Source organism: Sphaerodactylus townsendi, linkage group LG04 (assembly GCF_021028975.2).
Source record: "Sphaerodactylus townsendi isolate TG3544 linkage group LG04, MPM_Stown_v2.3, whole genome shotgun sequence".
Lineage (NCBI taxonomy): Eukaryota > Metazoa > Chordata > Lepidosauria > Squamata > Sphaerodactylidae > Sphaerodactylus > Sphaerodactylus townsendi.
In genome coordinates, this window is record NC_059428.1 from 149,482,336 (window position 1) to 149,496,987 (window position 14,652).

Genomic DNA, 14,652 nt, shown 5'->3' on the forward strand with positions numbered 1-14,652 from the left:
CGGGTGGCCTGGACGGAAGGCAGACCCGCCCCCGCCCCCCAAATCTCCCGGAGGGCCCCGGCCCCGAGCTGGCAACCCCACGCGACTCTGCTCTGAGGTGCCTGCTCGCTCCGCCTGCCGTCGAGTCTACCTGGTTGCCGCAGTCCGCAGCCGGCGGGGGCCCCTTCCCTCCCACGCTGGGGGAGGGAGAGGGGATCGGGCCGCCCACCGCCGGACTCCGGAGCCGGGCCCAGGCAATGCACCCGCTGAGCGTCAAGAAGGGGGCTGCGGGGCGGGGGAGGGGGGCGAGGAGGAGTGCCGCCTTCCCTGGTTCTGCCCGAGGCCCCCAGGCAGGGCAAGGCAAGGCGGGGCAGGGCGGGGCGGAGGAGGCGGGGGCCCAGGTGCCCGAGCAGGCGGCGGGAAGGAGGAGAGGCGCACCAGGCCACTGCTTGGCCGCCTGCGGAACTCCTGGCCACCGCCGGGGTCTGCCTCGCCGTCTGCCCCGCTGGAGCGACCGTAGCCGCCCCGTCGATCGCTGGAGCTGCAGCCCCGATCGCCGCAGAGTCCCCCACCGGCCCCGGCCGCCTTGCGCTGCCCTCCCTGTCGTGGGCAGGAGCCGCGCTGTGCAGGGCCCGCCGCCCAGGAGGAGCCCGCAGGTAAGGCTGGCCGGGCCCGGGGGGAGGGGAGGCCGGGTCCAGCGCCACCGTCCCTCTGGCTCTTGGCCCGTCCATGTGGCTCTCCGAGAGGGAACCTGCCCAAAGCCCACTCCCAAGCCTGGCTGGGGCATCGCTGGGACCCCCGAGGGCCACAGGCTGGCCAAACACACCCGGGGGGGAGGGGCGTGGAGCTGAAAGGGTTCCTGCCGGGTTTGCCAGCAGGCGGAAGGTGGGTCCGGGGGGGGGGGGGTCCTGCCTGAAGCCTGGGTGGCAGAGGGTCACTCCCGGGTAGCCCCAGCAGCGCGGGGAGGGGGGGGGGTCAGCCACAGGAGAGTGGCTGTGCCTTGCCTCTGCACCAGGGGTGCCCTTAGAATAGATTGCTGCAGAGAGTGGGAAGCTGCCAGGCCTTTCTGGCTTCTGTCCTCCAGTCTCTGAACCCCATTCCCACTCCCCCCCCCTTTCTGAGCTCCCCCCCCCCGTCAAATGCGTCTTTCCCCCCCTGGCCTGATGGTCCCACCCGAGCTCACCCGACCCAGCGCTTCTCCCTGGAACTGGGAATTTGGGAAGCTGTAGGCCTTGCGGATCAATGAACCTGCTCTCCTGACCCTTGAGGTGAGGCCAGGGGGTTGGGGGAGCAGGAAACCACCCAGCCATTTTCCAGCTTGACGGGCTGGAAGGACTGAATGTTTGTTTGTTTTTGGGTATTGCTTTCTGCCCTTCCTCCTCGGAAAGGTCACGACGGGGCTGGTTTTCAGGGGAAGCAAACAGAGATCCGTAGCAGTTAAAAATTTCCCATGTGTACGTAAACCCAGCAGTCAGCCAGCCGGCCCGATCAGGGAAATCATCCTCTGCCTGGTTTTGAGGGGCATCCTCTGTTCTTAAGGGGCAGCCTGCAAAAATGTGGCACAGTGCGTGGAAGATGCCAACGCCGCCCTCCTTGTTCTGCCTTGCAGGAGACATCAGACCTGCCTGCCAGGTGCCCGGATCCGGATGCTCTTGCCAGGCCAGGGACCGGACACTTGATCCACGAAGGTCAGAGTGATTAATCCCAATAAGGAGGCTGTTGACGGAGGTGCTCCTGGCCCTGCCCAGCGCTGGAGCCTCAGGAACGGCCTCGCATTCCCTGCAGCCTCGTTCCCAGCACAGAGTTAAGCTGCTCTCCGAACTGGCTTAGTTGACGATGGATCTGCCGCCGCCACTTCCGTCCGAAGATGGGAGTGGACCAGGTGAGGGCAGAGAACGTGTCTCTGTCTGCTTCTGCGGCTGCCGCTGGGAGCGAGAAGGGGAAGGGGGCCCTGCCATTTTCTAGCCAGGCTTGGTGGCCCCCCAAGTGAACGAGACCCGCTCAAAGAGTCTGGAGGCAACACTGCCCTGTCCTTTTGCGGCTCCTGGCTGTTCCTGGGTGGAGGGAATCGGGGCCACTGCCTCCTGGGGACTCACAGGGGTGGGCATTTTCCACAAGAGCCAGGGGTCCAGCGGGGGAGCCTCTCCTCCCTTCTGCCGCCCATCCTCTTCTGGTGGTGGCCCAGCCGAACTTGAGCTCCAGGGTGGCTCTTCAAAATGACACCCTCTGCATGGCTTCTTCCAGAGCGGGGAGGGGGGAGGAGCAGGCACCCACAGGTGTTCTTCATTGGCCACGGAGCCACCTACAGAGGGGAGGACAAATCCTGCCCCAGGCCACCAAGGAGGTTCCCGTTCCCATACGTGGAGCAGAGCCCTCATTTCAGCCTGATGAGATGGCTTGTGAGATGGGCACCACAAACGTCCAGGGGTGCAGCCGGCTCCCTCTTCTGCAGCTGAGGCGGAGGGTGAGTTCTGCCTGCTCCGCTCCTGTGAATGCTGCTAGGCAGCCGTCGCACAAGTGAAGCAAGGAAGGGGTTGCATAAAGGGAATGTGGAGAGGGCCCGGGGGACGTCCCTCCAGCTCCCAGTGCCCCACAGCCCACAGCCCCGAGCCCTGCTCCCACCTGCTCCCAGGCAGAGGTCTGGCCCAGAGGGACTGAGCTTCCAACACCTCTCCAGGGGAAGGGGGCTGACCTCTTTCATAACCCATGTGGGAAGCCCAGGCTCTTCAACCGGAACGTAAACGTGCCCCACACCTCTCTGTTGGGCTGCCGGCCCTCTCCTCTCCTCCCCGCCACCCACCTGCTCTGCCTTTTGGAGGAGGCTGGACGGGTCTATCTGCTTCTGTTTGCTGTTGATCCCCAAACCTGCATTCCTCTCCGGCTTTGGCTTCGAGCATGTTTTGATGCTTGAGGGGCAGCCGAGTCAGCTAGCTGGGTCAAAACAAAACTGCAGTCCGGTGGCACCTCGAAGAAGGCTGCTAACCTGTGTTGAAGGCTTTCGCGGTCAGAATCAACTGGCTGGTGTGGGTTTTCCAGGCTGTGTGGCCGACGTGGTCTGGTAGTTTTTGCTCCTAATGTTTTGCCCGCATCTGTGGCTGGCGTCTCCAGAGGCACGTCACGGTGAGAGGTCTTTCTCTCTGTGGCACAGTGTTAGGAGCAAACATACAATACAGTACAATAAACCTTGAATGGCATGTTACCAGTACACAAGAGAAAATCATATAAATATATTAAAAAGGTTAAAAAATAAGAACTATATACGACATAATTAGATTAAGTTTGCTTATTAACAACCAATTTAAGAAACCTTGCAGTCTGTTCTAGGATGGCTCCAGGGTTGTTATTTAATAAATAAGCAGTCTTTTGTTGGTCAGCCCATTTATCTGTGCCGCTCAAACAGGGCAATGATACATTAGGAGTAAAAACTACCAGACCACGACCACACAGCCCAGAAAGCCCACAACAGCCGGCCAATCTTCATTCAGAAGCAGCAGGGCAGAGAGCTGGACAGCTGACCCATTTGGTCCCTGGGCTTGGCTACTGCTGGTATGCGCCAGACACAACATCCTTATGGGCACAACTGGGCATAACTGCCCCTGCCGCCTCTGCCCAGACCTCCCCATTTGGGAAGAGGGCATCGATTCCTGGGTGCTGGCCCCCCTTCTGGAGCAGTTCCCCCCCCCCAGAAAAGCATCAGCGTCCCACTGAATGGCTGCTCCCACTCAGCCAGCTGTGTCAACTTCTGAAGGGTGGTCCTTGAGAAGGGAGGCGGCACTTCCTTTGCCCGGAATGCTCCTGCCGTGCCCGGCTGACAGGGAGAGAAGCCGCTCTCGGGAATTCCCAGTTGACTCTGCCGCTGCGCTGTCAACTGGCCGGGCTGGACCAGCAGCCTCCATATTGGGCAACGAGCCACAGCTAATTGGGATGCGTGCAGCCCGTTCCCTTCCGGCGACGGGTGTTTTTCCAGCATAGCAAGAATGTGAGGGAAGCCACAAAGTTGGAGGCAGACCTTCTTCAAAGGTTGGGTCAGAATGGGGAGCCGACGTGCAGGGCTTCGTTCACCCCTCTACCTTACTGGGTGGGATCGACCTGCAGGTTGCAGGTATGAAGGAAGTCGGTTTGGTGGGCCAGTAGGACACTCTCCCCTCCCCCGGCTCCTGCTACCAAAAGCCCCCTCCCCACAATGGCTTCTCTCCCTGCCCCTTGGGTGTCTCTGAGCTTCCCTTCGGCCAGCCCCAACCTTCTGAACCGTCGCCTCAACAGCAGTGACGTCCGTGGCCTTTCTCACACACACACACTCACACATGCACCCGCCTGGGGAAATAAAGATTCCGAAATATGCAGGCAGAAGTATTCTTTAGGGATCGCAAGGCCCGTGCGAACTATGCCACATCCCTCCATCGGCAGAACAAAATGTACTGATGGTATCTCGACAACAAAAGGAATGCAGAAAACAGAACCTCTTGTCCTCTCCCTGGCAGCTACGTTGCGCCTCTGAGGAATCTCCCCTTTCCAGCAAAGAGGAGGCTGGAGGGGGAGACGGGCGGGCTCAGCGCCCCCCTCCTCCCGTGACTCCTCATTGCTAAGTGGGGAAAGGGCTTGGGCCGTGGGCACCTTCTCCACACAAGTATGGTCCGGGAAGTAGCCACCCTCACGGGGGTCCTGCTAGCTGCCAACTATCAGCAGGTGACTGGCACTCCCTCACGCGACCACTGGCCGGGGCTGAAGCAAGCCCTTGCATGTTGCTGTAGGGCTGTCTGGCCAGCATGCCTTGCTCGAGGTGGCCCAAACCAGTCTTGGGACCAATCTGCCACTTCCAGTTACCAGCTGTCTCCAGAGGAAAGGCAGATATAGCAGGGGCAGGCGACTACCAGATTCCTCAGACGGTGGTCCCTGCTGGGCCAGTTGAAAAATGAGGGGAGGGGGCAGTTGGAGAGAAGAGGGAGCCATCCAGTTCTGTGCTGATCCCAGCTAAATCATTTCACGTCAAAGTTATCTTTTGGTGGAGCCCCCAAGTCTGAGGGCAGCCGTGCCATCCACCACAGCTGCCCTTCTGAGCCCCACAGAGCCATTGCCGGAAGTGACTGCCTCCTTTGGCCCTGGCTTCAAAGCACACGGCCTCACCAGTAGCCCCCGACAATGCCTTTTTGCAGCGAGGGAATGGGGCAGAGTCCTTTGGGGTGAGACTCTTCCTTATCTCTTGAGGGCAGGTTCCAAAATGACCCTGAAGAAGTACCTGGTGAAGGCCCTGCATCGACTCCAGAAGGGCCCCGGCTACACCTACCGGGAGCTCCTTGTCTGGTACTGCAACAACACCAACACCCACGGCCCGAAGCGCATCATCCGCGAAGGCCCCAAGAAGAAGTTTGTCTGGTTCATCCTGACGCTGCTCTTTGCCTCGCTGGTGGTCTGGCAGTGGGGCATCCTCGTCAACTCTTACCTCTCCTACAACGTCACCGCCTCCTTGGCCATCGGCTTCAAGAGCATGACCTTCCCGGCCGTCACCATTTGCAGCGCCAGCCCTTTCAAGTGAGTGCCTGGGGGTATCTGGTGGGGTTGCACACCCACCGTCTAGGGTGTTTTGGTTCCAGACCACCTTCAATTGGCTGGAGAAGGAGGGTGGGTTTTAGGCCAGAAGACGCACCACAGAGCTACTGCAGAAGTTGACCAGTATCTGAGAAAGCAATGATCCAAATCCGGGTAGTCGGGCGAGAGAGGCGGCTTCAGCATCTTGGACGTTGTTAGTTCTTTCCAGATCTAGTGTTGTGCTTTGAGCAATTTACTTATTTATCAAATGTGTATCCCGGCCTATCCCCGCGTGGCTCAGGGCGGCAGTCGCAGCATAAAAATATACAATCCTCAGAAGCGTCAAAATAGCACTACGAATATTTTTTAAAAAGTAAAATTCCAATGCCTGATAAATAACAACAGATGGTTATAAACAATACAGATCCCCGTCATCACTTCCGCCACCCCCTCTCCCCGCCAAGAGGCCAAGAGGAGATGATCTGCCATCCTTCAATCCGGCTGGCTAGATGGGAAAGCCGAGTGGAGCAGCCGCATCTTGCAGGCCCTGTGGAATTGGGATGGCTCCCGCAGGGCCTTGACCTCACTTGGTCCCTTGTCCCACCAGCCCTGGCTCCTGTGGAAGCCAGCCGGATGTCTCTCAGGCCAGGGGTCATCAAAAGATTCTCCTCCGACGAATGGAGGGGCCTTTGAGGGCAGTATGGGGAGATGCAGTCTCGGAGATATGTAGCTGCCTGTGAAGGCCCAGCTGCCCCAGTATCCAGTTCAGACCCCAGGGTCAGCTCCGTGTGGATCCACCCATGTGTTGTGAAGGGGGAGATGTGCCCCACCCCTCCAAAGGCTGAGCCAGGGCAATGGTAGGGGGCTCTGGGGCAGCTGCTTCAGGGGGCTGGGAATGAATGGCGGTCATGCAGGAGGGCTCCCGTGCCTTGATTTTCGCCTGGTCTGGGCAGAGTCCTTCTGGCTGGGGCGGGGATTGGAAAAGGGGAGCTGTTTGGGCCCCCCGCCTCAGGCTGTGCCCGGCCTCTCCCTCCCCTCCCAAATCTGTGGCTTCTTGGTGGCATTTCAGGTATTCCAAGGTGAAGAACCGGCTGAAGGACTTGGACGCCCTCGTGGAAGTGGCCCTGGAGCGGCTGCTGCCATCCGGGCCGCAGAACGAGACCTCGGCCCCCCCGGCCAACACCACGCGGAGGCTGAACTTGGAGCTCTGGGGCCAAATCCCGCTGGTGGTCATCGCCGAGAGCCCAGGGGCCGAGCCGGTCGTCACCGACATCCTGGGGAATGGCTCTGCTGGCTCGGGATGGCGGCCTGCCTCCTCCTCCTCGGTGGAAGGACCCCATTACAAGCTGGCTGTGAAACTGGTGAGTGAGTTTGGGGGGGGACACACAGTGGTGGGTGGGTGGCCTCCAGGTGACAGCGGAGGAGATGCCTTGGCAAACGAAAAGCCCTCCTGGCTCTGTGCCGAAAGTCCCCCTCTACAAAATCAAGGATGCTGCCCCTGATCATGGAGGTTCCGGTTCCTGGCCAACCGGCTCATCTCATTCTCCCTCTCCGGTTGCCAGTGTCGTCGGAACGGCACCGAGTGCGAGTACCGGAACTTCAGCAGCGCCGCCCAGGCCGTGACTGAGTGGTACGTCTTGCAGTCCACCAGCCTCCTCTCCCGGATGTCCATGAAAGAAAAGATCAGGGCGGGATACCAGTCAAAGGACATGATCCTGGCCTGTCTGTACGGGGCCCGGCCCTGCAATGTCAGGTGTGTGCGCTGGATCGGCCCCCTGAACAGCTGGAGTGTGAACTCTGAGGGGAGGCTGAAGAAGCCAGAGGGGGAGGGGGGAGGTTCCAAGAGAGACACTAGAAGAGAGAGTGAGTGAGTGTGTGTGGGGAGGTCGGGGGGGGCGGGGGCTCTCGCTGCCATCTGCCAACCAGCCCTGTTCTACTTGGGTCTCTTTCATTCTCTCTTGCCGTCTGCTTGCCAACCTGGCCCTCAACAAACCTCTCATCAGACGAGTGATTTGGGTGGAAGCAGTTAGGGCCCGTTCGAGCCACCACTCACTTTTCCCAACAGCAGGCCTGGGCTCTGGAGAACAGGGCCTCTGGGCACCCTCAGTAGGCACTGGGCCACCCCACCCGGCCCCTGCCTAGCCACCCGTCCAGTGCTCCATCCTCAGAGCAGACTCCTGGCACCCAACAGCAGGCCGATCTCCAAACACTTGCTCTGAAGTGCCCGGCTGCCCTGGGGTGTGGCTCCGGGTGATTTCCCGGCAGGAAGCCCATTCAGAGCCACATCTCTGCTTGTAAGACTGACCCTGAGTGTCTGTGTGTGTGTGGAGGGGGGAGCTCGTGTTCATGTCCCCCCCCCACTCTTGGAAGATATCTGCGTTTCACCCTGGGAAACAGCCCTCAAACCCAGAGGGGAAGGCGGCCCCTTTGCCAGCAACCCTCCTTCTTGACCTTGTCTGCTGGCCCAGAACTTCTAGAGCCTTTTCCTCACCGTCTTGCCAGCTGCCCAGTTCTGGGTTCCAGAAGCCGAGCGGATAGCATTTGAGGGATTTGCAGCTGGTTCGGGCCAGGATGGGGCAGTGAGGGAGCCAGACCCAAATGGCACGCTTTCCCCAGCAGCCCCTCACTCACAGTGCCCCCCCCCTCACCACTTTTTCCCTCCTGGCAGAAACTTCACCCACCTCTACCACCCGGACCACGGCAACTGTTACATCTTCAACTGGGGCATGGAGGAAAAGCAGCTCATCTCTTCCAATCCTGGGGCAGAGTTTGGTGGGTACCCTGGCAGGATGGAGGGCTTGGGGGGAGGGGGGAGAGGACCGCAGCTGTGGGCAAGGTCACCAGCTTGGACTGTGTTTGTCCCTCTGTTTGGGCCGGCTGATGTTGGTTGGTCGCCCCAGGGAACCGTCTGCGCACCAAGGAGGCACTCAGCTACAAGCAGAGCAGCCTTTCCCGGCACATTCCCCTGCCCCTCCCCTCCCCTGCTCCTGCCACCCCCTCACCCCCACCCAGGGCAGACAGGGCCCAGCCAGCCCTTCCTTTCTGTGCCAAACTTCTCTGCAGACACAACTCTGGCAAGACCCTCAGACGGGTGGGAATCTCCCCCCTCCGCTGGCCGCCAGTGGGTGACGTAGCCCTCACCGGGGTCCGCTTTCCTGTAGGGCCCTGTGGGTTTGGGGGAGGGGTTGACCCTGAGCCCTTCTGCCTGCAGGACTGAAGCTCATCCTGGACATCAACCAGACGGACTACCTGCCCTTCCTCACCACCACTGCTGGGGCCCGCCTCATGCTGCACGACAGGAAAAGCTTCCCCTTCCTCAAAGACGAGGGCATCTTCGCCATGGCCGGGACCGAGACCTCCATTGGGGTGATGGTGGTAAGTGGGGCACCTGTCACTTCCGGCTTGGGCAGGGGGCCGTGCCCGTCGTCCGTCCTCTGCTCAGGCGCCACTCTGCTCGGACAGGGCAAGCGGCAACCTTCTGCTCTTCTCAGGCAGGGTGTCCAAAGCGGCCTGCTTCCTCGGTCAGGCGGCAGGGAGGTGTCTAGCTCTGTTGGCTGCCCTTTTCTTCCCTTAGCCAAAGCCCCCAATCTCCCTCCAGAGGGTCGGCCCCTCCCTTCCCAGTCCCCTGCTCTGAGGACTTCCTTCTTCCCTCCCTCCCTCCCCCACCCCCCCGCAGGACGAACTGCAGCGGCTGGGGAATCCCTACAACGACTGCACCGCCAACGGGTCCGACATCCACGTGAAGAACCTCTACGAAAACTACCTGGCACTGCAGGTGACGGAGCCCCTCCCACTGAGCGTGGCTGGTCTCTTGCTAGGACCGGGGTTGCTGGACTCCCCATGAGCTGCTATTGCCTGTCCAAGAACAGGAAGCGCCAACAGACTGTGTGGAGTGTGAAGAGAGAGCTGTGCCTTCCTCCCCTGGGGGGATATGTGGGTACTGAGGGTCGCTTGTGGGTACCTGGATTTTGCCCCCCAACAGGGCAAAAAAACAGCTGGAGGAAAGGGCTACTGTTCCCCTTTTCTGCAAGCACTCTCCTTCTTCTAGGTGGAAATGAAGTCCTGCGGCAACTGCACGTTGGAGGAAGCCACTAAGAGGATTGCAGCAACAAGCCAGCGTAGAACAACGTATTCCATCCAGGTGAGTGACACGGGGCAGGTGGGGGTGGGGTGCAGCCCAGAGATGCTGCTGCTGCCCCCCCCCCCAAACTCACTTGAAGGTGGCAGGAAAATGGCCAGTTGGCGAGGTCAGTAACCACCTGGGGCGGGGGTTGGAGGGAACTTAGCTCTTCCCTCTCAGAGGCAGGAAGACAAGAGTCATGGTTGCTTTCTTTCCCTCAGGGGATCGTTGCCTGCTGGCACCTTAAGAGAGAAAATGCCCCTTTGTGTACTGATAGCCCCATGCCGAAGGCTTTGCCATCCCTGGCTTCGTCTCTGCTTGGCGGCTGCTGCCAGAAGTCCTCTCTTTTGGGGATGGGGCTTGCTTTGGGGGGGGGGGAGGGACGTGCCCCCAGGCATCCTGTACCCAGCACCCTCTCCCCCTCCAGGCGTGCCTTCGGTCCTGCTTCCAGCAGCAGACGGTGGACACGTGCCGGTGCGGCCACTCTGCGTTCCCTCTGCCCGAAGGAGCTGAGTATTGCAACAACAACGACTATCCGGATTGGGGTAAGGGTGGGACAGAACCGGCAGTGCCAGCATTCGGCCAGGCTGTGAAGTAAATGAGCACGCTGCGGTGTTGGGCGTGGTTTGGGGGAGTGGTGGTCCTGGGCTCAGTGGAAACCGCCAGCATGAAGAGGAGGCGTTTGGATTTATACCCCACCTTCCTCTCCTGTGAGGAGACTCAAGGTGGCCAACAAGCTCCTTTCCCTTCCTCTCCCCACAACAGGCCCCTTGTGAGGTAGGTGGGGCTGAGAGAGTTCTAAGAGAACTGTGACTAGCCCAAGGTCATGCGTAGGAGTGGGGAAAGACATCTGGTTCACCAGATAAGCCTCAGCCACTCAGGTGGAGGAGCAGGGAATCAAGCCCGGTTTTCCAGATTAGAATCCACCTGCTCTTAACCACGACAGCTCTTGGGGTTTTACTGGTGGCAACGGGGCACCTGGCTGGTGGAACACTTCTGCTTGGGATCGAGTGCGGGGGGGCAGCGGGAAAGGGGAAGGCATTCCTTGAAAACCAGTCTCCTCCTCTTCGTCACCCAACTGGGAGCTTCACAGTTCTCAGAGCAGCCGCCACAGACTCCCTCACAGGGAGCAATGGCCTCTGACTGTCCCTTCTGCTGTAACCCCACAGCCCACTGCTATTCCTCCCTGCGAAGGAGTCTGAGCCATCGGCAGTTTTGCATCGAGTCTTGCAAGGAAACCTGCAAGTAAGTCCAGTGGGAGCTGTAAGGGGGGGTTGCACAGATCGACAGGCACAGATTATGTGGGAGGGGGGTTGTAATAAGCAAGAAGTCCTTCGATCTGACTCTCTCCCCTCCTCTGACCTTATTTCACTGCAGCAACACCCAGTACAAGATGACCATTTCCATGGCTGACTGGCCATCAGAAGCTTCCGAGGTGAACGAGATCCTCCTTTAAGTCTACCGGGGCGGGGGGGGGGTGTCCCCACCATCACCATGGCAGCAAACCTGGGGTGGATTCTTTGCGTGTAACCCAGTGGATCCCATAGGCCCTGGGTGGGGAGGATAACATTTCAAGACCAGCTGGATTAACATGACTCAAGCTGACAGAAAACGCCATCTGAAAAACCCTATTGGATGTTGCATTCATGGCTCTGGCGGTTGACTGCCGAGTGCTTCAGGCCCAGCTTGAAGAGGTTCCTATCAGACCAGGAAGCAAAAAAACCCCAAATGACTCCCTGCCACTTAATAAGGTCTGTGAGTGGTCCAAAAGATGCAGAGTTGGAAATCCAGGGGCCACGTCTCACTCTGCTCCAAGTAAAAAGATGGAGCGGGTTCTAGCAGCATTTGGGGGCTGCTTCTTCCCCCCATGGCCCATCCCAGTGTGTTGCTTGAGGATTTCCAGCATGAGCAAGATTAGGGCAAAGGCCACTCCATCCATCCTCAAAGGGACATTGCAGCACTGGCTTTTTTTAATTTCTAGTCTCCCCGGAGCAGGCAGGTTTCTGTTCCCAGCCAGCCTCGGGGGGGGGGGGGGGGATTCATCAGGTCTGCCCCCCATCTTGTCACCTTCCTGGGCTTGAACACACAAATTGGGCCCACCTGAAGAATATCGCCATCGGTCCGCCAATCAGTTGACCGGAGCATTCCTGCTTTCTTTTCCTAGGACTGGATTTTCCGCATTTTATCCTATGAAAGGGATAAGTCGCAAACCATCACTCTGAACAGGTGGGCACGGCCGTTTCCTCTCAGAGCCGTGGGGCAGATAACCCATAGCTGGGATGTTGTAGGGTGCCAGGGGGCAGGCCTCTGTCTAGACAAGGGCCCAAGAGGGGCACATTGGACGCTTTTCAGGAGGGAGACTGCTGTTACATTCACGATTACTTGTGAGGAACAGAGACCTCTGGGCTGAGTGACAGCTGGGAGCAAGCAAATGCCGGTCAGGCTGCTTTCCCTCATAATTCATAGTCCAGTTCAGCAGGAAGTCCTGAAGCCAACGTGGGCTTCTAAGACTTTAGCACGCCTCCCTGACAGCTCCTGTCGCTTGGGAGACTCCTCGAACTCGTGATGGGTCCCCACCAGCCTTCTGCTGAATACGTGCCGAGCAGCTGTTCCAGGCAGCGCTGAGTCTCCGGCAACACGACTCTGCCTTGCGCAGGCTGGCAAGGCAACTCTGCAGGGCTCTGCCCGATGCCAAGCGGCTCCACTTTGGTTGCTGCCACGGGGGCAGGAAACTGGTTTGCAGCAGGCCGCTGGGCAACAATATGCTTTTGGCTCTGGAGCCCCCGCCCTGCCTGTGCTTTGGCTGCCTGGCCCTGGGACACCCCCAAGGGAGGGCAGGTCTGAAAGAGAGGCTCTTGGCGGGCCTCCCTTTCACCCCCCCCCCCCAAGGACTGGCCTTGAGGACTCCGCACAGGTTTCCTTGCCCTCTTCATGCAAATGCCCCGTGTTCTCAGGAAACGGCACAGGAGCTGCCAGGAGGAGGGCAGAGGAGCAGCCCGGCCTGAGGAATTACGATCCCTCCTTTTACCCCTTGCAGAAGCGGCATCATCAAGCTGAACATCTATTTCCAAGAGTACAACTACCGAACCATCTCAGAGGCAGCCGCCACGACGGTAAGGGGCACAGCCAGACCCCAGCCTCAGCTAGCGCTCTGGTGCCTGTTCTGGGCCGAAAGCAGCGTTCGGGGGCTGCTTCCTCCCCCCCATGGCTCATCCCAGTGTGTTGCTTGAGGGTTTCCAGCATTGAGCGAGATCAGGGCAAAAGCTCCTCCATCACTCTAGAAAGGGACATCACAGTACTGGCCGTTTTTAATTTCTAGTCCTTTTCCAAATCGTTCCTGGCATGCAAGTTTGCCTTCCTCACTGTGGCCGCACAAGTGTCAGGGTCTTCCTAGAGGTGTTCACTACAACCCCAAGGTCTCTTTGCCCTCTCATTTGGCTTATATGTAAAGTCAGGATTTCCAGTTCCAGTTGGCATCACCTGACTCTCAGCGGCCTAGAGTTTCACCTGCCGCACTGTTGCCTGCCGGCGCAGTCCCCACATTCTGGGGTCCAGCAGCTTGCTTCCTTGGGGCTGTTTCAGCAGAGTCAAATCCAAACTTTGGCACAAGGGGAGCAGGCACGTTTGGGGCAGCCCCTTCACCTCCCCTGTCCTTGCAGATTGTGTGGCTCCTCTCGACTCTGGGGGGCCAGTTCGGCTTCTGGATGGGGGGCTCCGTCCTGTGCCTCATCGAGTTCGGGGAGATCATCATTGACTTCCTGTGGATCACCATCCTGAAGCTCATTGGCTGGTGCAAAGGGCTGAAGAGGGGGAAAGCCAAGGCGCCGGAGACGGAGAGGCCCCCCACGGCAGCACGAAGGGTGGAGGGCCACTCCAACCTGGCCTTCCAAGAAGAAGAGGCCGCTGAGAGTCCGGAGGCTGAAGCCGCGTGTGAACCGGGCACCCCCCCGCCCAACTACGACTCCCTCCGCGTGTCCCCCGTGGACGTGGGCGACCTGGACAGCGACGGGGAGGGGTCCTTACCTGACCAGAACACAGTTTAAAGACCTCTGCCCCCCATGAAGCAGGAGAGCCAAAGAGCCGGGGGGGGGGGCGCCTCTCCACTTCTCTGCAGGGGGGCAGTTGCTGCCCCAGCCCCATGGGGATCTCTCCTGCAGCACTGGGGTGAGGTGGGGTCCAGGAGTTTGGGAGGGAGTTACCCTTGGCTGCTTTCCCACCAGACCATTGGAGAGACAGCTTCAAGGGTAGATGATGGGGGCTTTGGGAAGCCAAGGGGGGGTGGGGGTGGCAATTAGTAGGGCCTGAATGTGGGACACAGCTTTGGGGTTTTGGTCCCAAATGGAGCGTCCCGCCCCCGTCTCGCCTCGTCCCTTCACTGGTGGGAGCTGGCATCAGCTGGCAACTTTGCTGGGCTGGCAGCAGAAGGACCAAATCGATGATGACCCCACCCACCCACCCACCCCAATCTGGGGGAAAGAGCACACCTGTTAGTTTGCTCTGGAAGAAAGCAGCGTTTTACAGACCAATAAAGATGCCGGCTGCTGGAAGTGCTTCTCCCCTGGGAGACGTGGTGCTCTTTATTATGGGGCTGCTGTTGGGTGTGGGTGGGTGTGGGGGGGGGATAATGCTGCAAACTCTGAATATGGGCAAGGGAGGGTGGGGGGTGGCGGCTTGGCGAGAAGCATCAGAGCCCCTCTTTCTGGGCCCAGCCCCACGGGAGAAGCGAGGGCCTGCTCCGTGAAGAATGAGTTTGGCCCAGCCCAGGTTCCTTCACCCACGGGCGCTCTCTGGGAAGAGCTCTGACCACGACGTCTTCTGGGGATCAGTTCAGGCCTGATGGGGAAGGGATGGAAGCCCTGGCGGAAGGGGCGAGGGACAGCCCATGGGGCCTGGTGGGCTGGCCACCGCTGGCCAATGCGCCCACCTGCCAAAGGTGCTCTCGCCGCCTTGAACACCAGCTTCTCCAGGGGCGCCCAGACAGCGGTGGCCAGGCCAGCCTACCAGCAAAGCACCAAGGACGCCTGACG

The 14,652-nt window shown here is 59.7% G+C and overlaps 1 protein-coding gene across 1 annotated transcript; it reads left to right on the forward strand.

Annotated features, from left to right (window-relative positions):
* The first annotated feature begins 259 nt into the window (after positions 1-259).
* On the forward strand, positions 260-14,172 carry SCNN1B (sodium channel epithelial 1 subunit beta). The gene is made up of 15 exons (XM_048494311.1): positions 260-635; positions 1,589-1,861; positions 5,190-5,508; positions 6,575-6,866; positions 7,068-7,258; positions 8,174-8,277; positions 8,717-8,880; positions 9,182-9,280; positions 9,554-9,646; positions 10,053-10,170; positions 10,795-10,870; positions 11,003-11,060; positions 11,790-11,851; positions 12,663-12,738; positions 13,285-14,172. Exons 2-15 carry the CDS (start codon positions 1,816-1,818, stop codon positions 13,666-13,668), a joined length of 2,082 nt encoding a protein of 693 aa, XP_048350268.1. The 5' UTR covers positions 260-635; positions 1,589-1,815; the 3' UTR covers positions 13,669-14,172.
* Positions 14,173-14,652: the final 480 nt, after the last annotated feature.